Here is a 23,984-nt window from a genome sequence, read left to right on the forward strand (position 1 = left end):
GTTGTGATATAATTATTGAAAAGGTCGTTTACTGCCTTTAATAGACCAAGAACCCTCTCGACTTGGCTTTGACCTTCATAAGTCGTTTGTTAGGACTTTTGATATTAACTTTTGTGGAAAGGCACTTCTAAAGGCGAAACACCAAGACTTTTTCTATCTGGCTTAGGCAGACTTTTTTCTATCTGGCTTAGGCAGTTGTTTTACCACATTTCTTAAGAAGTTTATTATTATATGATGACGACAAATTTCACAAAATAAGGTCATGAGAAAACGTGCTATACGGTATTATGCACGGGAAAAGGCCGTATTACACTTTGTTACATGATTATTTTTTAGGACATGGTGGACATTTCAATTTAAGGAATTCGTCCAGTATTTTGAAGGGAGAGATTGCCTTCATTAAACAACTTCAGAAATGGTTGGGAGACAAATGTAATTGGAATCTTTGTTACCGTGCTTCAAGAGATGGTTGGGGAACCCGCGATTTTCACAGCCATTGTGACAATAAAGGACCAACAGTGGTTTTGGTGAAGGCCAATAAGTGTATCTTTGGCGGATACGCTGACGTAGGCTGGCAAGGTATGTAAGATAAGAACTACGGCGCAGCTATGAGGAATCATGATCCAAAAAATCCTTACGCTTTACGGACTTTTTCATGTTCTTCATTTTATGGAAAAAACTTAATTAATCTTCAAAAATGTTTTCTTGTTACGGAATTCCTATTGCTCTTTATGTAAGATAAGAAATTCTTCTTGATTCGTCTGAATAATAATTTGATGTTATTTCGGTAAAAAATCCTGACTTTATTTCGTTTGAGGACTGTTCTTGTATGACTTTTATTTCATTTTTAATTAAGGTAATGTTGGGTGGACAAATTCCAACTCTTCATTTATTTTTTCACTACGAAACAAAAACAACCTTGCTCCATTTATTGCTAACATCAAGCAAGGCAAGGAAAGATATGCGATGTACTGTCATTCTAGTTATGGACCAACCTTTGGCGGAGGTCATGATTTGTACATTGCGGACAACCCTCAAGCTAATAAGTCATCACACAGCGAATTTGGAAACACGTATCAACTTCCTCCTGGTTATATATATGGCAGTGAACAAGCAATGAACCTTCTTGCTGGTCAGTACCAATTTTTAACCACAGAAATAGAAGTCTTTAAATGAGAACTGTCATATATACTAGTGGCAGCCGGCCTTGACCATGCAGTCAATCATTAGCATTGCAAAGATCTGCATATAAATTTAATAGTTGCATTATATTCAAAATAATTTTGTATCGGTACCATGCGTCTTATGTTAATTATTCAGGTTGATTTAGGCTGCGTTCAGACTGAGTGCCCGGCACTGCTGCCCAAAGTCAAAACTGCTTCATAAAACATGCTGAGCACAGTGCCGTTGTTAAGTGCCACCTGTGAAGGTTGTGCCCGTTCTTGAGAACCGTGCCCAATTTTATTTAGAAGCGTCAATGCGTGATGTTCAATTTTATTTAGAAGCGTCAATGCCGGGCACCACTCATCAGTGCCGGGAACTCAGTCTGAACGCAGCGTTATTCATCAGAAGTGAACAGCTATAAATGATCGAATTTAAGGCGGACAGACAAAAAATGTTAAAGTTTTATTATGATGTTAAATCAACAAAAGATCCGTGTGCTCGTTTGTGCAGCTGCGTTTAAACTCTTCGCTTGGCTTTTTACTTTAACTGTACCATTATAATTTCTGTCAGTTGGTCTTTGGATTCCTGTTCCGTTTTTTGGAACATCTGGTGTTAAGCTCTTGTGTCAATCACGGGAGTTCTTTCCTCACTCGGCGACTACGTGCTACGCCATGATTTTAAACTACAGCGGGTCAAATGTCAGTAAAGCAACAGAGTTCAGGAGGGCCTCTCTTAACATATACATCCTCTCATCCCCCATGTTGACCCCCCTATAGTTAAGTATTTCCCCCCCTCAGTAAAAATCCACGGTTTAAAAAAAAACATTTATAAAAAAGATTGCTTTAGTGCCCGACAATATTTGGATTCTATAAGCCAACCTTTGCTGAATGTAAAGGAATGCTGTCGAGCGCAAAAATATTTTACATTTTATTTAAATTCAGGCAACTGATTTGAAAAAAATTCCAAGTACCCCATTCGGCCACGATCAACATTTATACTTAGCTGCGCCTTTTTTTAATTTACGTCAGTTCGGAAATTATACGTACATCCCCTAATAATAAATTGTACAATGGCTTCCATGGTTGAAATAACAATTTCATTAGTTAGTATTCAACTGTAAAATTTGCTTCCCATTTTGCAAGTAGTCGACAAGTGATCTCGGCCGCGGTGTAGTCTGATTTTTTCTTCATACTCATACATGTTTTGGGGCAGTATATATGGAAGGATTGAAAACGAACACTATGGGTTTTATGTGCGTTTTTGCGGCATTTTATTCGCTGTCGAAGGTACCACTGTATACAGTTAATTATTATCATTATTATTATATATATATTTGATTATATATATGAAGGTATTAAAGAAGGCTAGTTAATAAATTTATGTTAAAAACTTGACTCTTAACAAAGCTTATGTATCTTCACGATCCAATTTTCGCATCAATGAAAAGTTGCCAAAAATATTGCAGCACATACTACTGCTCTACTCACTAAGACTGCTACATAAAATGCATTAGACGTTTAGACCGCTTAACTAGCAATAAAGTTGAATATGCATGAAAAATGAGTCACTTGATCGTCACGTGGTCAGACACTTCATAATTCGTTTTGTTCAGGAAGTGCAAGGCTATAATTATAATATGATCGCTTTCAACATTACATCAAAGGGCGGTTAGTCTGGTTATTCCGATTGTTTTTATCGACTGAACTTCGAGAGCATTTCGTATTAAAAGGGTATTTTATACGAGACGAGCTGGCTTGTTGACTTGGCTGCCTTTCAGACGCAGACACGCGTGAGAAGATGATAGCCACTTGTGGTTAGGTGCGAACATTCTTTTGTGATTGGCGAAAGACTACGTGAATAAAACAATTCAAATTGGCTCACGTAAAAAGCCCCTGTAGCTCTTGGTATTACTGGTTGCACAATTCAGATATTTTCGTAGGAAAATCCGATCGGTATATGTCAATAAGAATAACAGGACTTGAAACTTGAGCCTCTTACATGCCAACCTTCTGTCATTTTCATAGCAAGTGATTTGCTGTTTCAAACCGTCGAGTGACTGACAATATTTATATCAGTATGCGAAGAAAGTAAAAAGAAAGGCTTTTTCGACGGTCAAAAACGGTCAAGCGAACTCAAGGAGATCGAGGTACTAATCAATAGTTATATATGTATCATAAACACTTTGTTTCTTTATCGCTTTTATGTTTTTGACAGCAGTGCATAAGTATAATGACATATCATTTGATTTGGAATGCAATATATATTTGGAAGATGCAAGGTACAGGTAACGCCAAACCGAATTTTGGCGCGAAATATAGAGTGGTATTGTTATTCAATTAATCTGTTTATTGATATGTTTTAAATAACACAACACTAATGTTTCCTCGCCTGTTGTTTGAAGAATCTATTTACATATATACATAAGCATTGTCTTACATTCGAAGCACGGTAAAGAACCGTCCGGTAAGCACGTCTAGAAGTGGCGAACTCAGATCACAATATATAGAAATATACATATGCGCTGGGTATCGGTGATCGAATAAAACTCTACTCTACCCGGTTGTCACGAGAAAGTCGAACCAAAGGTAAACAGCATTTAGTTTTCAAAGTGTTTTTTAAGATTAACGTGATGAATGATAATCTCATGCTGATATTCTCAGATGTCAATGTCAATGACTCACCGACGCAGCTATAGGAGCTTGCGATAATCCAGTTTTTCATTAGGATCTTAGAATCGACTAGTTTGTAGAAACTCAAATTATAAGCGAGGAATCCTGTAGCTACAACATATATGGCTACAAGTTATACGACAACTACCGGAAATGTTGACATTATCGACAAAGCGCTCTTGTTTCCGATTTGTAACATAATTGAACTTTAATTATACTATTGTGATTATTGTATCGTCGTTTACTTTCTATGCATGGTTTTAATATCAGTAAGAGTTACTAGAATTTTAAGCGTGTAAAACGCTATCTCAAGTCAATGAAAACGAACCATTTAAGTGTGTCAAAATTCCTGTAGCAGTATTACAGTGTGCTATTGTTATTATAAATATGAGAGCCCAACATATAACATTTAAGAAAGCCATCAAAACAATTTAAAGTTTAAAAGTAAATATATTTGTAACGTTTCGTCTTTAACCTAAGACATCTTTAGACAAGTGATATAAAATTACATGAGATTTGAATATATATATATAATCTATTTACATATGTAAATTAATGACGGATAGGAAGGTATAAGATAGTACCTGACAAAACCACACAGACGAAGGGACATAAACACAATACAAAAACTATGAAAACACGTTACAAAAGATTAAGTGGGATTGAACTGCCCTAGATGTTAAGTGAGGGTTTGAGTCACACGCCATCTACACACCAGAGTATCGGAACACTTGGGAATTTCCCCTATAACTGGAAAACCGTCATCTAGTCCAGTTTTGTCCAGCATCTTCCCCCACATAACCACTGCAGGGAACTGTGCCGGGCTTTGATGATTTTAAAATTCTTTCTTCATGTTCTGACAAACATGAACTCATGATTCATGAAAGCCTCCTCATCTCCAAACTCAAACCCTCACTTAACATCCAGGGCAGTTCAATCCCACTTAATCTTCTGTAACGTGTTTTCATAGTTTTTGTATTGTGTTTATGTCCCTTCGTCTGTGCGGTTTTGTCATGTACTATCTTATACCTTCCTATCCGTCATTAATTTACATATGTAAATAGATTATATATACTCAAATCTCATGTAATTTTATATCACTTGTCTGAAGATGTCTTAGGTTAAAGACGAAACGTTACAAATATATTTACTTTTAAACTTTAAATTGTTTTGATGGCTTTCTTAAATGTTATATGTTGGGCTCTCATATTTATAATAAGTGTGCTATTGCATAGAAAAGTGGAAATCCAGAATGTTTTCTAGACGAAAATTTGTTTCACGTTTAAATATGACGCGACTGCTTTTGCAAATGTCAAATATTTTCACAACCGCTCGGAATTTTTGAAGGCGAGCGCTAAAATTTTGTACCGGGATGACCGAAGTTATATATCGTACAATGATTCAGTGTTGACAACGTCAACATTGTGGTTAAGTAAGTCTGAAGTCAAAATCTGCATTAACTTGACCTCACAGCCGATAGGAAATGAACAGCAAGGATTGCAAACTCTTTCAGTGAATAAATAAAATGCCTTTTCTCGATACGATACGATAATTACAAATACCAAAACAGTACTCATTGCATTTTTAAACACCGCCCTCGATCGGAATATTTTTGTTTTGTTTGCACGTGTTATTTAATTAGATACTCAAATAAGGGCACATCAAGTTTTTGGTATGAAAGGCATGTTTGCCAAAACAGGGGAAATTTTCACAAGGTCCGATATACCATATTCCGGCATATTTGACCCAACCAAGTTCGATCGAATGAATAATATATATATATATATATATATATATATATATATATATATATATATATTCCGGTATACTCAAACATACCAATGTCGAGTGTTCGACCAGATTCGACCCTATCAAGGTCCATCGAATGACCCGAGGTCGAATGATTCCGTATTCCGGTATATACGACCATGGTGGAATACCATATTCCAGTTTATGATATGTGTATACTGTATAGAGATTTATACTGATGAAATAAAAATCGTTCTTCATTGGTTAAATTAACTTAGTCTTAGTGCAATTGGATGTTAATTCTGTCGTCTAAATTTACTAAAGCTTTGTTCACAGGGAAACTACATGTAGATCTCGGAAACACTGCTAGCGTGAAACTGTTTTTTGCCACCAAGGCCTGTTCATTTGTAGATTATTATTTGCTCATCACCTCTTTGTAATATACAATTACTTAATGGTTTCCGTGTTTGGATGGCCTGATCCAAACACGCGGGAATGTTGCGAGAGTTAAGAAAAGCGCGCCATAATAAATTTGCTTTTAAATTCCCGCGAAATTTCCGTGTTTGGATGGCCTGATCCAAACACGGGCTTCAACCAATCAGAACACGCGTTATATACATGTTATTTTATAATATTATTTCTGTTTTAGTTCCAGGTCTGGAACAAACATTCCCTAAATGGTGGATGTGTTTTCCGGAGATGCTCTACGAGCAAGTGCTTCATTTACTGGTGGGAAATTCGTGATAGCCATTAGCACAGATAACGTAGAAGTAGCAAAAGAAGTGTGTAAAACTGTAACTAAACTTGGTTTGGGTCTTGGCGCTCTGTATGCTGGTTATAGTTTATTGAAACCAGTAATTGAGGGTGCGGTTGCAAAAGCTCTGGGAGGCAAACGCGATGATCAGGACCCTCGTGACATTCGACCAGGATGTTTGCATGTTGAGTTACATTGTTTCACAGACGAAAGGTTTCTGGAAGTCTTAGCGGATTACGAATCAGGGAAAATGAAAGAACGCTTTCAGGAAGAACTTTCGCTGGTTGGAATCAAAGTAGAAGGACTGAAGGTGAAGATTGAAAACATGGAGGAGGTGAATGAAACGAAAGAAGCGATTAGAACAAGGTACATGATAAGGCTCCATCTTACGATAGGTGAATAGTTACAAGTTAATAGTTAATGCGCGTTCCTTTGCAATATAATAAATCAAAATCAACGTTACATAAGTATTCTGAGAATGGTTTCACTGACCAGGATCAAGTTATAATGGCGTAACGCTATACGTTAGCTATTCCAACTTTTCATAGGAAGAACAAGAGACTGTTAAGTAAGGCTCTTTTCCTTCGTGCATTTACGAGGTTTAAAAATCTTGAATTGTTCACTCTTTGTCTTCTTTAACTTTGGTATTAGCAGCTTTTTAACTTTGTTATATCTATTTCAGTAATACATGTAAGGTGACAGTTTTAACACGACTTATTATAATTATTTTTTTGACTTTTTCTCCAGCTCATTGAGTAAATCTTTACCACATGCATTTAACAACAACCATGTGTATTGGATAACGTCAATTTTTTTGTCCAACACAGGTCTCATATCAACAAGGATCTTGGAGACAAGGTCAATAACTGTGAACTTATTGCTGTTGCGAGTGATAAATTGAAACGTGTTCAGGTAATTAAATATGATCGATTGTCAATTGTTACTTCTTGTGGCTCAAGAGTGGAAAAAGCGAGGCTCACTGAGTATTTGAAAAACTGAAAAAACAGGAAGGCATTTTACTCAAGTTCCTGAGCTTAGGAAGGATTCCACTACAGACCTTGTTAAGCTAAATCAATATATTTCTTACCCTCAAGATAATTTCGTATATTTAACTGTCATTCTTAGAAGAAAGCAGATAATATCGACGTGATTGAAACACGCAACGACCTTGGAGCGAAAACGCATGAAGTGAAGGACTACAAGTCAGTTTTAGAGTCCTATCAAAAAGCTCTTGGAGTGAAGTTAAAACTATACGGAGAAGATCATCCTGCCACAGCTGACACTTATTACAACATTGGAATCACACAACATGAGATGAAAGATTACAAGTCAGCATTAGAATCGAATCAAAAAGCTCTTGATATCCGATTAAAACTGTATGGAGAAAATCATCCCGACTCCGCTCAATGTTATTTTAATATTGGATACATTCAACATGACATGAAGGATTATAAGTCCGCATTAAAGTGTAATCAAAAAGTCCTTGAAATTAGGTTAAAACTATACGGAGAAGATCATCCAGACGTGGCTAACAGTTATTACAACATCGGAATCACACAACATGAGATGAAAGATTACAAGTCAGCGTTGGAATCACATCAAAAAGCTCTTGACATTCGATTAAAGTTGCACGGAAAAGATCATCCTGCAACAGCTGACAGTTATTGCAACATTGGAATCGCACAACATGAGGTAAAAGATTACAAATCAGCGATAAAATCGCATCAAAAGGGCCTTGAAATTACAATAAAGCTGTTTGGAGAAAATCATCCTTTGACTGCAGACTGTTATCACAATATTGGAATCACACAACATGAGATGAAAGATTACAATTCAGCGTTAAAGTCGAATCAAAAAGCTCTTAAAATCAGGTTAGAACTTTATGGCGAAGATCATCCTACAATAGCTGACAGTTATTGCAACAATGCGATCACGTATCATGCGATGAAGGATTACAAATCGGCATTAGAATCGAATAGAAAAGCTCTCGAAATCAGATTAAGTCTATATGGAGAGAATCATCCTGACACAGCGGACAGTTATTACAACATTGGAATCGCACAGAATGAGATGAAAGATTACAAATCAGCATTAGAATCGAATGAAAAGGCTCTTAACATCAGATTGAAAGTATATGGAGAAAATCATTCTGAAACAGCTCAAAGTTATTTCAACATCGGATACACTCAAAATGATATGAAAGATTCAAAGTCAGCTTTAGAGTCGAATAAAAAAGCTTTTGAAATCAGATCAAAACTTTTTGGAGAAGATCATCCTTCCACTGCAGACAGTTATTACAACATTGGAGTTTCACAACACGCGTTGAAAGACTACAATTCAGCATTAGAGTCGAATATAAAATCTCTCAGAATCGTATTAAAATTGTTTGGAGATGATCATCCTGACTCCGCTAAGAGTTATTTTAACATTGGATACATTCAACATGATATGAGAGCTTACAAATCAGCATTGGAGTCGCATCAAAATGCTCTCAAAATTAGACTCAAACTATACGGAGAAAATGATCCTTCAACAGCTGACAGTTATTATAACATTGGGATGATACAACACGAGATGAAAGAATTTCAGTCAGCATTGGAATCGCATCAAAAAGCTTCAAAAATTAGAAGAATGCTCTATGGCGAAGATCCTCCTGGTTCGCCTAACATCGCACAACGTTACTACAGTACAACTCAGAGTTAAATTCGAAAAATCAGAAGCAGAAAGATCTTCAAATCGCTTTGGTATTGATTAATTTTTGGAGATTGACACCAGTCGACCGTAATTGAAAGTTGTTGTAATACATTTGTTAGTATAAGTTATTTGAGTCATAAACCGTGCAATGAAAGATTAACTGTTGTATTAAAAGCTACTGGAATGACTATCAAATGAAAACTGCGCGCATAGAAGAGGGTATAAGGCTGGATCAATATTTAGGCCAGTGGCAGCAGCCATAATTAAATTGTCCCAAACCCACTTTTTTCGTGCAAAGTTTTCTGCAGAATGTGGTTATATACATTTCTAATTGTGAAAGAAAAAATATTTTGAAAAATATTTCCCGGACACTAATTTATCATCATTTATTCTTCCTAAATTTGCAGGAAAATAACCCATTTAGCCTTACCAATTTTGCCAAAATTGACGACTTTCCAAAACTTTCTAAAATTTTGTTAACATTCCAAAAATGGCTTCCTAAGATTGAACTCTGGTTTTTGAGCATATTCGGTTTGTTTTTGGAACATTGAAAAAGTCATCAAATCTGCGTAATTAAGTATTAAAAACCCTTCGTTGCTTGCAGTGAACGTGTAATTATCCCACAATCACCGCATTGAGCATCGTATAAAACTTATACTGAACCTGTGACTCTTGAAGTCATACACACTGCGTTTTTTAGTCTCTGTCTTCTTCTAAACGGGGCGCTGTGGGATTTTCTATACTTATATAAGGTTGGTATCGACACATGGCCCGGTGGCCTAGTGGTTTAAGCACTTAAGGCTACGACCTACCAGTTTGTAAGCGTAGGTTCGTATCCTGGTTTGAAAAGGTTCAATTTTTCCGGCTACCAAAATTACCATTTTATTTAAAATTCCTCGAAAAGGATTTAGTCAAATAAATGTTTACTTACATTTACTCATTTGACAAAATTTGACAAAAATTTGGCATGGTGATTTTCTCGACGAGAGTGAAAAAAAATACATTTTTTCACTTTTTTGAAATTCTCTTAAATTTTTAATTTAAGGTGGCTCCCTAGAATTTTGTAAAAATTCTAGATAGTAGGTTTGTTGTGGCGAATTAAGCCCTAATATTGCAGACTAAAGATCAATAATACTTTTGATTATATTGTGGAGTACGTTAGAGATGAGAAACCGTTGACGGATTAACTATGAAGGCCGTTGCTATGGAAACAATGAGGTTTCAACATGGCTGCTAATTATAATTCAATTGCAATTATTTCGTGAATCCTTCGGTGAATTTTTTTTATTTTTCACCAAATGCTTTGCAGGTCATATAGTAAACGACCAGACAATTTTAAAAGAAAGTTATCGATAGGATTTTTTTTAATTGCGTAAAACCATATTTTCCCCATTTAATTTTTTTTGTATCGATAACTTTTTTCTTAAAATTGTCCTGTCAATGGACCACTTGCATAATAGACCAACTTCAGATCTAGGTGACAAGCAGGAAATATATCACAACAGCTAAAAAGAACATACCAAAATTAGTAAAATTGCCAAGTTTGGTTGCAAAATGTAAAGTAGTACGGAAGATATAGCCATGCGAAGTTGCCAATTTTGTATACTTTTTTATTACGGCTGGAAGCGTGTAACTAATTTAGTTACACGCGTCCGGCCGTAATACAAAAGTATACAAAATTCGCCAACTTCGCATGGCTATATCTGGGGCACTTTACAATATTTCACAGCAAAACTTGGCAATTTTACTAAGTTTTGTATGCTCTTTTAGGAAATTCCCTTTTTGTCACCTGAATCAAAAGTTGGTCTATTATGCAAGTGGTCCATTACTAACCATCTGGAAAAATGTTCAGTGGAAAAAGAAGACATTTCACCGAAGGGTTTGTGAAATAATCGTAATTTAATGAAAATTGGTGGCCATATTGAAACGTCATTGTTCCCATGGAAACAGCTTCTATAATTGGTCAATCAATATTTTCTTATTTCGAACATGGTACTCAATACGTTAAAGCTAATTTCAATCTATAGTTTACAATGTTGGTGCTTAATTCTGCATCATCAAACCTACACTTAAAAAATTCTCAAAACCCTAGGGAGCCACCTTAAGGTAAAAAAATACATCTGTCTTGGACTCTGTGTTGCGGCACAGTAGCCGAATACTTCAGACTTATCCCGGTTTTCGCAGACGTTTGAAGGTTCAACTCACAGTTTATAGTGCAGTTAAAGTTTGAATGAATTAATTTATTGAGAAGGATTATAATGCTGTCAAATGAATGTTCAAACGATTTTACAAGTTCCTCTTCTGTAGAGGTTTTAACGCTGCAGACCTATTAAAAAAACAAACGCTAGTGATGTGTCAACTAAATAGTAATTTTTACATTACTTGTTTAAAATGCTTAAAAAAGAATTAAACTACAGAAACAACGCATAAAACCCAAACTACAGGGGCCGGTTGTATAAAAACGTCGTTAACTTTTAACTATAGTTAGTAACAGAATTGACCAATTAGAGTCCTGTATTTCTGAGTTAACTACGATTTAACTACGCAAAATGTAGTTAAGAGTTTTATACAACTGGCCTCAGGCAATTTGCATACAAATCTGTGATCCGGTGGAGATGGTGGTTGCAACCTTCCCACAGGGATGGTTGTTGGAAAGGCGTTTAGCTTTAAAAGCGGGATAAGTTCAAAATGGAGAGCAAAATTATCCATTTACTGTACTACTAAGCCGAAATATTTCGATGTTAAAAACTTCGAATACGGGCAAGAATGTTTTCATTATTGACATTGAAAAAGGATTAAGGTGAAATAAAAAATAAATAACTGTAGCCTTTAACATCGATATCATGCAGCCTTGATGGTCTTGTGGTGAAGCTAATGGCTTCGCAACCCAAGATACATATATATGGTTCAAATCCTTGGAAAACCTTTCTTCGATCATGCTAATTAGATCTTTGCAGAAATGCGTCATGCATGCAGGTATACTATTATTAATTATCTACGCTTGTGATGTGTGCACGCGGTCATTTGTGAATTATGTGCACAATTGCAAGAAGTTAATAAAATTTCAAACGTCCCTCATTCACCTCATTTCATAACTAAATCAACCTATTTTAGCTGGTAGTAAATGCAGTGAGTACCGAGCCATTTTTAACATTTTAAGACAGTTCTTGAACAGTTCAAAAAGTCGTGAAAATTGACTAAAATGGTAAGGGGTAAGCCTGACCATTTTGGTCAATTTTGACGACTTTTTGAACTGTCCAAAACTGTTTTAAATTGCTAAAAATGGCATCCTAAGACTAATATCTTTCATTTTAAAGCATATTTGGTTGCTTTTTGGAACATTAAAAAGTCGTCAATTTTCACCAAAATGGTAACGCTTACCCCTTACCATTTTTGTCAATTTTGACGACTTTTTGAACTGTTCAAAAACTATCTTAAAATGCTAAAAATGGCTTCCTAAGACTAATATCTTTCATTTTAAAGCATATTTGCTTGGTTTTTGGAACATTGAAAAAGTTGTCAAAATTGACCAAAATGGTAAGGCTTATCCCTTACCATTTTGGTCAATTTTGACGACTTTTTCAATTGTTCAAAAAGTGTCTTAAAATGCTAGAAATGGCTTACTAAGACTAATATCTTTCATTTTAGAGCATATTTGGTTGGTTTTTGGATTATTGAAAAAGTCGTCAAAATTGACCAAAATGGTAAGGGGTAAGCCTTACCATTTTGGTCAATTTTGACGACTTTTTCAATGATTCAAAAAGTGTCTTAAAATGCTAAAAATTGCTTCATAAGAGTAATATCTTCATTTTAGAGCATATTTGGTTGCTTTTTGGAACATTGAAAAAGTCGTCAATTTTGTCTTCAAGTATTAAAATGTATTATTTTACGGTAAGTACCAACACGGATGCGGTGGCCTAGTGGTTAAGGCTACCGCCCTACCAGGTTGTGAGCGTAGGTTCGAATTCTGCCAGGGAGATGTGCAATTTTTCCCACCTAATTTGCTATTTAATTTAAAATTCTGCGAATAGGATTAAGTCGAATAAAGAACAAGAGCTTTTGATTAATGATGAGGTGGCCCAGTGGGTTAAGGCTACGGCCTACTAGGTTGCATGTCTAGGTTCGAATCCTGCATGGGAAAGTTCGATTTTTCCACGGAAATTATTCTTTAATTTAAACTTCATCGAAAAGGATTAGGTCAAATAAAGAACAATAGCTTTCGACAAATGATGCGGTGGCCTAGTGGTTAAGACGTTCGTTTCTCAATCCGAGGACAGACGTATCAACTCCGGGCAATGCAAGAAACTTCGCCTTAAAAATTTCGGTGTGATTTGGAAGCCTTTAAAACTACTAAAAGACTCCTCGGCCTTTCGGAAAGACTGTAAATTGAAAAAATTGAAATAAAAAAACTTTAAAAAATTTCTCGCGTTCAAAACTACCTAAAAATTGAAAGAAAGCACAAGTAAAAAAAGTGTTTAAAATCATGTGTCTTCTAAAAACACTGAAAATTAAGAAAGTTAGACACAAAACTATAAATTTAAAAATTTCCCGCTTTTAACAAACTTATGTTTAGTTACCTTAATTTTTTTTCACGAAAATTTGACAGGGTGATTTTCTCGAGACTGAAAAAATTTACATTTTTTCACTTTTTTGAAATTCTCTAAGATTTTTTTTACGACGAAGTATTTTGTCTTGGGCTACCTGTGTCTGTCTTGGGCTACTGTGTCCGGCTTGACACAGGTTACCAAGACATGGTACTTCTTCATATAAAAATATCTCGGAGAATTTCAAAAAAGTGAAAAATCTTTTTGAGGAAGAAGTATTTTGTCTTGGGCTACTGTGTCAAGCCAGACACAGGTAGCCCAAGACAGATACAGGTAGCCCAAGACAAAATACTTCGTCGTAAAAAAAATCTTAGAGAATTTCAAAAAAGTGAAAAAAAGTAAATTTTTTCACTCTCGAGAAAATCACCCTGTCAAATTTTCGTAAAAAAAATTAAGGTAAGTAAACATGAATTTTTTAAAAGCGGGAAATTTTTAAATTTACAGTTTTGTTTCTGACTTTTTTAATTTTCAGTGTTTTAGAAGACACATGATTTTAAAGTTTTTTTACTTGTGCTTTTTTCAATTTTTAGGCACTTTTAAGCGTGAGAAATTTTTTTCAGTTTTTTTATTTCAATTTTTTTTCAATTTACGGTCTTTCCCAAAGGCCGAGGAATCTTTTAATGGCTTTGAAGCTTCCAAATCACACCGAAATTTTTCAGGCGAATTTTTTGCATTGCCCGGAGTTGATACGTCTGTCCTCGGGTTTAGAAACGAACGTCTTAACCACTAGGCCACCGCATCATTTGTCGAAAGCTATTGTTCTTTATTTGACCTAATCCTTTTCGATGAAGTTTAAATTAAAGAATAATTTCCGTGGAAAAATCGAACTTTCCCATGCAGGATTCGAACCTAGACATGCAACCTGGTAGGCCGTAGCCTTAACCCACTGGGCCACAGAGCCATTTGTTAAAAGCACTTGTTCTTTATTCGACCTAATCCTATTCACAGAATTTTAAATTAAATAGCAATTAAGATGGGAAAAATTTCACTTCGCCCTTGCAGGATTTGATCCTGCGCTCCCTATGACGGTAGCCTTAACGACTACGCCACCGCATCTTCTGTTGCTACTAACCATAAAACAATACATTTTAATACTTGAAGGCAAAATTGACGACTCTTTCAATGTTCCAAAAACCAACCAAATATCATCTAAAATAAAAAGATATTAGTCTTAGTAAGCGATTTTTAGCATTTTAAGACAGTTTTTGAACAATTCAAAATGTCGTCAAAATTGACCAAAATGGTAAGGGTAAGCCACCATTTTGTGAAAATTGACGACTTTTTCAATGTTCCAAAAACCAACCAAATATGCTCTAAAATGAAAGATAATATTGGTAGGAAGCCATTTTTAACATTTATGACAGTTTTTGAACGGTTCAAAAAGTCATCAAAATTGACCAAAATGGTAAGGGGTAAGCCTTACCATTTTGCTCAAAATTGACGACTTTTTTAAATGTTCAAAAATGGTTTTAAAATGTTAAAAATGGCTTACTAAGACTAATATCTTTTATTTTAGAGCATACTTGGTTTGTTTTTGAAACATTGAAACATCGTCAAAATTGACAAAAATGGTAAGGGGTAAGCCTTACCATTTTGCTCAATTTTGACGATTTTTTCAATATTCCAAAACCAACAAAATATGCTCTAAAACCAAAGCGATTAGTCTTAGTAAGCCATTTTTGGCATGTTAACACAGTTTTCGAAAATTTTGAAAAAAAGTCAACTTTGATAAGCTTTACCATTTTAATCAATTTTGACGACTTTTTCGATGCTCCAAAAGTCGACAGAATATGCTCTAAAACCAAAGAGATTAATCTTAGTGAGCTATTTTTGGCATGTTAACACAGTTTTAGAAAATTTTGAAAAATAGTCCAAATTTTGATAAGCCATTTTAGTCGAAATTGACGACTTTTTCAATGTTCCAAAAACCAACCAAATATGCTCTAAAATGAAAGATATTACTGGTAGGAAGCCATTTTTAACATTTTAAGACAGTTTTTGAATGGTTCAAAAAGTCATCAAAATTGACCAAAATGGTAAGGGGTAAGCCTTATACCGTTTTGGTCAATTTTGACGTTTTTTTCAATATTCCAAAAACCAACCGAATATGCTCTAAAACCAAAGCGATTAGTCTTAGTAAGCTATTTTTGGCATGTTAACACAGTTTTAGAAAATTTTGAAAAATAGTCCGAATTTTGATACGCCTTACCATTTTAGTCGAAATTGATGACTTTTTCGATGTTCTAAAAACCAACCAAATATGCTTTAAAATGAAAGATATTAGTAGTAGGAAGCCATTTTTAGCATTTTAAGACCGTTTTTGAACAGTTCAAAGGCTCGTCAAAATTGAGCAAAATAGTAAGTGGTAAGCCTTACCATTTTGGTCAATTTTGACGATTTTTCAATGTTCCAAAAACAAACCAAATATGCTCTTAAATAAAAAATATTAGTCTTAGTAAGCTATTTTTAGCATTTTAAGACAGTTTTTGAACAATTTAAAATTTCGTCAAAATTGAGCAAAATGGTAAGCGGTAAGCCTTACCAAATTGGTCAATTTTGACGACTTTTTGAAGTGTTCAAAAACTGTCTTAAAATGTTAAAAATGGCTTACTAAGACTAATATATTTTATTTTAGAGCATATTTGGCTCGTTTTTTGAACATTGAAAAGTAGTCAAAATTGAGCAAAATGGTAGCTAAGGTTTCAATGTTCCAAAAACAAACCAAATATGCTCTAAAATGAAAGATAGTAGTCTTAGGAATCCATTTTTAACATTTTAGACAGTTTTTGAAAATTTTGACCAAAATGGTAATGCTCAAAAACTAAAGAGATTTCGTTCGAACGTTCGATTTCGAAGATATATATATATATTGGGGTAACTCATCAATTTTGTTTCAGTATACCAAGGTTACCCGTAAAGAAGCACTGAGCTCTGTGGGTTTTACCATAATTGAAAAAGATTGTAAAATAAAATAAGATATAAAAATTAGTTTTGGTGAATATTTGAAGTAATTTTAAGCATCTTAGCATCAAATATGGTATAAAAATAGCCTGAAATAGACAAAACACTTCTCGACGTCTCAACCTGAGGGCCTTAGTCTGTCAGGAGAGTTATACCACAGTTGTTATGCCACATTTAAGTACTTTTTTCGCAGTACTTAATACGAATAGAGAGAATATATAGATTATACTGCCCCGTCAAAACTCGAGAGCATGGTCAGAATAGGAAGCATGCTTCAAACTTTCGTCGTACGCCATCAAATCCCCTGTTTCTGTTTGGCTGCAGGGAGCAACGGAGTGCATTCTATTGTTTTTAACTGCACAAAACAGCATATTGGGGTTGCCAGATTACTGAATAAAAGTTAACCAAATATTACTATCATAGTCGTTGTTTTCTTTGTTAATATATGCTGAAAATGGCTTCAAATATTTATTAAGACTAATCTCTTTGGTTTTTGAGCAGATTTCGTTTGTTTTTGGAACATTGAAAATATAAAGGGTAGTGGTGTACAGTTACCATCTGGCCAAATTTGACGATTTTTGAAAATGTTTTAAAACTGTGTTACCATGCTGGAAATGGCTTCAGATATTTACTAAAGGCCCATTTACACCCTTTCTTGTCATAAAAAAGTAAAGTGGATTTTTTTAAAATGAAATTGTTGTGTAACATGTATGTTTTCGTTCTTATATAACAAAACACTTAATGTACACTACCTCGGGAAATAGTAAGTTTTGTTTTCCCTCGAGTCTCAATGTTTCCTTCGCCTCAGACTCTTGGGAAACATTCAGCCTCTTGGGAAAACAAAACTTACTATTTCCCTTGGGAGCATACCTTAAGTGTATATTGTATTGATTAATCGCGCGACAATTAATCCCCTTTTAATTAATGAAGGAGGTTTTTAAAAACAGCAAAACGTGAACTAAAGTTAAGTGAAATCCAATACGAAAGGAGATTCTATTGTATGGTAGCTACGTTTCCGTAAAGACCAAAGATCATCAGAACGGCATTTTCTAGTGCTTTAATAAAATAACTTTACATGCATGAAAACTTGTAATATACATTTCACTAAAAATACATTATTCCACATTTTAGTATCTGTCTATGTTCATAGACTAGCTGTCGCGATATAGGTATATATTTCCAAATAATACCTATATTACTCTGGTTTTAACGCCAATGATTATTCAATCATTTTACAACATCGAAATTTTTCGATATTGTTCAGCCAATTGCCTCCGGAACCACGATACAGCCCAACGATGTAAAATCCAGCTTTGGAACAGATTGACCAACCTTTTTTGTCGAACGATGTTCCAACATCTTCATCATAGCATGGTCCGTAGTGGTCAGGATGATTGTTGGGTTTGCAGCAATGGCCATATTCGATGTTATATAAATAATGAGCAACACTGCGTCCTAATCCGTTCAAAAAGTAGCCGACGGGGCACAAGTTCCAATTGTCGTTTCTAAATGTGTATAAAGATAGCCGAAATATATTAAGCTGAAAACCAATATTAGATAGTGATACAAAACTTCGGCCCAAATACAACACCGCAGAAATTGGTGTTTAATTTATAAAGTTTCGACCCAAAAATCTAATCACTACATGTTCACATGTACAGTTTGAGATTTAAAGTATGCGCCAAGCTGATAAATTCAGAAGACAGGGTGCAACTTCATATGGGGAGGGGGTGCTGGGTAAAAAAAATCACCCGAATTTTTGAATTATTACACGTCAATGTGCCCTAATTTTAACTTTTACTAGATTTGTAACAAAATAGCTGAACTTCATTTTATTGAAAAGAAAACTGATTCCGCGGCAAAAGAAAAGAAATTCCGTGGCAAACGACGAATGTGCTTTCAGGAAAGTGTAACAAAAGTGACCAAACAGAATATACATTTGTAATATTACTAATATACATTACAAAAATTCGGTTTCAAAAGTGCTGGTCATGTAGTTTGGCTGAGTTTTTGGCTGAACGTTGCCCGAATTTCTTGATTCTCAAAATTTTTTTTTTGGGGGGGGGGGCAGCTGCTCCGTTTCCCCATGGCCAGTTTAATCAGTTTAATGGGACGGTAACTTATAGAAATACCGTTGATAAATCTGCATTATCAGTATTATTAACATAAAATTTGCATAGCATGGCAAAATCGTCAGGCTGGCTACGCCGCTGACTTTATCTCATTATTCTATTCACCCGGCAAATAACTCAGCAAATACATGCTTTTGTTTGAGAGTAAAGCTAACTTAGGTTGCGTTCAGACTTGTGCCTAGTTCTCTCGGCTTTTAATATAGAAATAATATCAGTGAACAGGGACGCCGGAAGATTGATAATTGGGGGGACATATATTCATATATTCAAGTTCACAGACCGTAAAAACAATTGATTTCAAAAGAAACAAATAATGCAGAACTCGAATATATGAATATATGCCCCCCCCCAATTATCGATGTTCCGGCGTGCCTGTCAGTGAACTAATCGAAAAGAATGGCATGTGTGCATGAAGGCACCCTCAGATTCACGCGTGAACAAGCATACTTATTTATGAATATACCTTATTTCCTATTTTGATAGATTTTTTTATAATCTTCAAGGTTACTGGATAGAATGCATTGTTTATAATTAAAACAAAAAACTCACAAAGCTGCCTTCTTTGCAAATATTAAAGCAATGGTTCTTTTACAAACTATATACCAGTGGCTGGTTGTTCGAAAGGCGTTTAGCTTAAATGGTGGATAAGTTCAAAATGGAAAACAAAATTATCTATTTATGCATGGAACAACCGAGCTGAAATATTTCGATGTAAATAGTTTAATAATTTTCAATGGAAGTACATATTTTGCAATGCATAAGATGCAGGTTCAATCATTCTTAAGAGGTACGAAAGTATTTTGGCTTAACCACCGTTTAAGCTAAACGCCTTTTGAACAACCGGCCCCTTGCAGCATGATTGGTGGAAACGTTTTGTCTTGTATATCTTTTCAAGAACCTGACATTATTTTTAAATGTTATTCAAAGATACAAAGATACAAACCTATCGAAAGATGTCCACCAACTTGCTGTCTTACACACGCTACTCTGAGCGCTGAACGCTTCATTTGGAACACAACACTTTGCGGATTCAAGTAAGTAGATTGGGTCTGAATTGGCAACATTGGGAGAATTTCGGTAGAACCCTGCGATAAAATGATTTTCCTCGCTACACTTTGACAGGCCCGCCTTGTCGAAACTGCTCCACCAGTTCGCATTCCAGCATGTTGGTTCACTTGGATGAACCTCTAAAAGGTGATTTTTATAGGCATTTTGAAAGTATTGCATATAGACTAATGCCTGGTTTCCATTTAGTCGTGAGTGTCGTGAACATGTCAAGCTGGCTGATGTGATAGAATATTTCTATACGTGTGCAGTCAACAATGACAGATTTGAATACAGGAATGAAAGCGAATTTACATCCCGACAATTTCTCATCGGCGAAAATGACATGTTCACGACAATTACGACTAAATGGAAAGAAACCAGGCTTAAGCATGCAGTGGCATAGCCAGCCTGAAGATTTTGTTCCGCTATGTAAAATTCGTGTTATTATAATTATTCATTTCTTTAGAAATTCATTGTTTCCACAGTCAATTAACACCAAAATATCGTCAGGCTGGCTATATATGCTACTGGGACTAAGCGGACGCCAAGTATATTGCATGTGTGTGACAGGATTGCACGCAAACATCGTCTTCATATATGTACAGACCGTAAGATAGCTCAATAGCTCATCCAAATATGGCCTAGGTTGAATGTCATATTTTGGTCACGTCAAATGCAATTCAAAAAATTGATAATAAGATGATAATGAAGCTTAATGAGGTTTCTCATCTTATTATCTATTGTTTGAATTCGACGCGACCAAAATGAGACGTTTTAAAACCTAGGCCTAAATGTACTAACTACATGGTTTATATTGTTTAAAAGGCAAGAAAGAATATTCACACACACATGTTATTCTTCCAAACAATTATAGTTATATAGTTTATAACTTGATTGACTTTTTTTTTGAAACAATTTTTTTAAGAAGTATTTTGGACACTTAAAACCAATGGAAATATTTAATGCCAAAAAGTAAAAATTGGACGATAATTTTTTTCAAAGCTCTACACAAAAACGGCCCATAATTTTCGCCCTTCGCTCTTTTCATGTATTGCCTAGCACAGCATAGGATTTTTTTTATATCTCACATGACAATTTCATGATATATTATTATGCACGGTATTTTTTTTTGTTTTGAAATTTTTAACTTACCCATTCTTGGCATGACGAGATAAAGATGGTTGAATTCAGGATTTGTTTTTTTATCATTTTCAGAAGTCTCTTGAAGCGTCTTATCGTTGAGTTCACATCGACCTTTACCAGTTCCAGACGTTTTGTAATTTGCAGATGTGCATGAACCATCCCTGACGCAATACAAACCACATTCGTGTTCGCTTCCCGCTAATTTTGTATCAATGACATGATTTGCCAAGTATCGCTTAGCGACTTTGCGAAACAGTAACTCGTTAATCGAGCAATCGCCCGGGTGTGAGATTTTTAAAACCAGAAATAAAAGCAAAATACTTTCTGGGTTCGCTCTCATTCTTTAATTATTGAGATGGATTCTCCTTAATATATATAGCTTTACGACCAATCCTTATTTTTAAAAACTGAGCGCGAACAATTTCCGCTTGATCTTAACTACATCTTTGCCAATGCGAGTAAAGTGCAAATGCAATTTATATTTGAACTGACAGTATATGCATATAGTTATTTGTAGACGGGCCATATCGTTTCAAGCTGGCCACAAGTAAAGGAGCTTTCCTTCATTAATGCAATAAGACATATTATACATTTGTATATATACAAACAGCAAAACTAAATGTGCCTGACTTACACTAGCTATATATAATTATACTCTCTAGGAAAATGCGCTCATTGGCGTAGTGAGCCTGACGATTTTGTCCCGCTATGAAAATTTCGAGTTATTATAAATATTCATGTCTTTACAAATATACTGTTTTCATGGTCAATGAACATAAAAATATTAGCATAGCGGGACTAATCCTCGGGCTGCGTAGCTAGTTATAGATTGTGCTCAATTAATCTATAGTATATTTGATATGTTTCCAACGTAAAGTTTCGAGCCTGAAAAGACTTCATGTAACCAAAAATTTAAATGCGTGTCTGGAATAAGCTTTAACACAATATCTTTCAGCAGGTTCCTAGGGTTCCTAGCGCTCATCTTAGTAGTTTCATCTTTTTAAATCTATGATTGTGATTATAATCTACACATATCCAACCTACTTAGCATCTATCAATGTTCGTTTGCATGGGTTGTGGTTAAATGTAGCCCGTTTGTATTCCAATTTTATATATAATATTAACAGGTTCATGATTATTTAATCATTTTACAACATCGAAATTTTGCGATATTGTTCAGCCCATTGCCTCCGGAACCGCGATACAGCCCAACGATATAAAATCCAGCTTTGGAACAGATTGACCAACCTTTTTTGTCAAACGACGTTCCAACATCTTCATCATAGCATGGTCCGTAGTGGTCAGGATGATTGTTCGGTTTGCAGCAATTACCGCTTTCGAGATTATATAAATAATCCTCAGCATCACTGCGTCCTAATCCGTTTAAAAAGTAACCGACGGGGCACACGTTCCATACGTTGTCCCTAGACAAAACATTAATCGTTACAATGTAAAAAACAGGTTCCCAAGAGACAAGACATCTTAAAAATTATATAATATTTCAGTCAAACAAGACATAGGTTGAAACTGGAAATTTTCGACTTTATTTCAAAGCCATTTCATCATCATCTGGATCAGGTCATCCAAACATGCACGGGAGACAATTAAGTAAATGTTTTATAAAATAACAACAACCATGTAGTTGTCCAAAGTTTGATTTCCAAAAGTGAGTTAAATGTCCGTGTTTGGATAGCCTGATCCAAATACAGACTTCGACCAATTAGGACACGCGTTATAATATACATGTTATTCTTCTAGTTATAATTCTAAACGTAATTAAAAATATACATACTTATCGAAAGAGCGCGACCAATCTGCTGTCTTACACACGGCACCCTGAGCGGCGAACGCTGGAGTCGAAACGCAACACTTTGCGGATTCAAGTAAGGAGAGTGGGTCTGAAGCAGTGGGAGCACTTCGATAGAGCCCTGTGATGAAATGATTTTCTTCGCTACACTTTGACAGGCCCGCCTTGTCGAAGCTGCTCCACCATTTTGCATCCGAGCAAAATTGATGTAATCCTGAAAAGGTTTAAAACATTGATAAGGTCACGCGCATTTTTAAAAGCATTGCATCTTAAACAGGACAACCTATCTGCATGCTATTATTACGTGCACATTTATTAGTTTTATTGCGCAAGCTAATAATCGAACGCGATTTCATGCATTTAGACTAAGATGTACGCCTGTATTCTAAAAGCTCACTCACACTCAAACTCGTTGGGTGCCGGAGATCTTATATAATCTTATATATCATAACGTTTCCATGGTGGTATTTCCAGACGAATAGGGGCATGATTTTCAGTGTTTCACCTGAATTTTTCCACCTATTCAGAAAGAATTCTCATTGACCAGCATTAACAAAATTTATATGTCACACGCGTTAGTGTGGGTGGTTTATTTTTTTCACTAAGACGAAGAAAGATAAATTAAACAGTACTTTAAATAATTCGATAACACCCGAAATAAATAATGATTAATCGAAAATATTAATGTAGAAACAGTGGCAATACTTGGCGGACCATGTCTATCCTTCATTTTCGTTCTTACCGCGATATACAATAAAAAATACGAGCTATATATATATAGTATTTTAATTGTTTAAGCTTTAATTATGATCTTGCCCGATAGTTTTTTATATAATTATATAATACACCCAAGTTAACTGCAAAACGTTTATTCACGCAGAAACATAACATGACTCTTTATAAACAAGGGTGCATGTTTTCTTATTGTTCATTTAGAATGATTATTTACCTGGGACGTCATAATCTAGAACTTACCCATTGGCTTGACGAGATAAAGATGATTGAATTCAGGATTTGTTTTTTTATCATTTTCAGAAGTCTCTTCTAGTGTTTTATCGTTGAGTTCACATCGACCTTTTCCTGTTCCAGACGTTTTGTAATTTGCAGATGTGCATGAACCATCCCTGACGCAATACACACCACATTCGAGCTCGCTTCCCGCCAGTTTTGTATCAATGACATGATTTGCCAAGTATCGCTTGGCGATTTTACGAAACATCAATTCGTTTATTGAGGAATCACCCGGTTGTGACATTTTCA

At 35.2% G+C, this 23,984-nt stretch overlaps 3 protein-coding genes across 3 annotated transcripts in view; 2 read left to right on the plus strand and 1 right to left on the minus strand.

Moving 5' to 3' along the window:
- The window catches only part of LOC114519975, a 36,723-nt gene extending 35,215 nt beyond the window's left edge, over window positions 1–1,508 (plus strand). The window contains exon 3 of the mRNA XM_028540168.1: window positions 857–1,508. Coding sequence (XP_028395969.1) covers window positions 857–1,176 — 320 coding nt within the window. The 3' untranslated portion in view covers window positions 1,177–1,508. The remainder of the gene's footprint in view (window positions 1–856) is intronic.
- Window positions 1,509–6,259: 4,751 nt separating this feature from the next.
- LOC114520148 (nephrocystin-3-like) lies at window positions 6,260–9,039 on the plus strand. Its single transcript, XM_028540372.1, has 3 exons — window positions 6,260–6,702; window positions 7,164–7,248; window positions 7,462–9,039. Exons 1-3 carry the CDS (start codon window positions 6,260–6,262, stop codon window positions 9,037–9,039), a joined length of 2,106 nt encoding a protein of 701 aa, XP_028396173.1.
- An 8,682-nt stretch (window positions 9,040–17,721) lies between these two features.
- On the minus strand, window positions 17,722–21,257 carry LOC114520149. The gene is made up of 3 exons (XM_028540373.1): window positions 20,927–21,257; window positions 19,671–19,914; window positions 17,722–18,100 (listed from the first exon to the last, which is right to left on the minus strand). The coding sequence occupies exons 1-3, from the start codon at window positions 21,255–21,257 to the stop codon at window positions 17,815–17,817; spliced, it is 861 nt and encodes a 286-aa protein (XP_028396174.1). The 3' UTR covers window positions 17,722–17,814.
- Between the last annotated feature and the right edge of the window lie 2,727 nt (window positions 21,258–23,984).

The sequence above is a fragment of the Dendronephthya gigantea genome, unplaced genomic scaffold, assembly GCF_004324835.1.
Source record: "Dendronephthya gigantea isolate DGI-Jeju-01 unplaced genomic scaffold, DenGig_1.0 000015F, whole genome shotgun sequence".
Taxonomy (NCBI): domain Eukaryota; kingdom Metazoa; phylum Cnidaria; class Anthozoa; order Malacalcyonacea; family Nephtheidae; genus Dendronephthya; species Dendronephthya gigantea.

Excerpts from the sequence above, each read along its gene's own strand:
- LOC114520149 (XM_028540373.1), bottom strand. The coding sequence starts at position 21,257 with ATGAGAGCGAACCCAGAAAGTATTTTGCTTTTATTTCTGGTTTTAAAA. Across the intron at positions 19,915-20,926 it reads TCTCGTCATGCCAAGAATGG|AGGTTCATCCAAGTGAACCA; the intron begins GTAAGTTAAAAA and ends ATCACCTTTTAG. Across the intron at positions 18,101-19,670 it reads TGGTGGACATCTTTCGATAG|AAACGACAATTGGAACTTGT; the intron begins GTTTGTATCTTT and ends ATACACATTTAG.
- LOC114520148 (XM_028540372.1), top strand. The coding sequence starts at position 6,260 with ATGGTGGATGTGTTTTCCGGAGATGCTCTACGAGCAAGTGCTTCATTT. Across the intron at positions 6,703-7,163 it reads AAAGAAGCGATTAGAACAAG|GTCTCATATCAACAAGGATC; the intron begins GTACATGATAAG and ends TGTCCAACACAG. Across the intron at positions 7,249-7,461 it reads ATAAATTGAAACGTGTTCAG|AAGAAAGCAGATAATATCGA; the intron begins GTAATTAAATAT and ends TGTCATTCTTAG.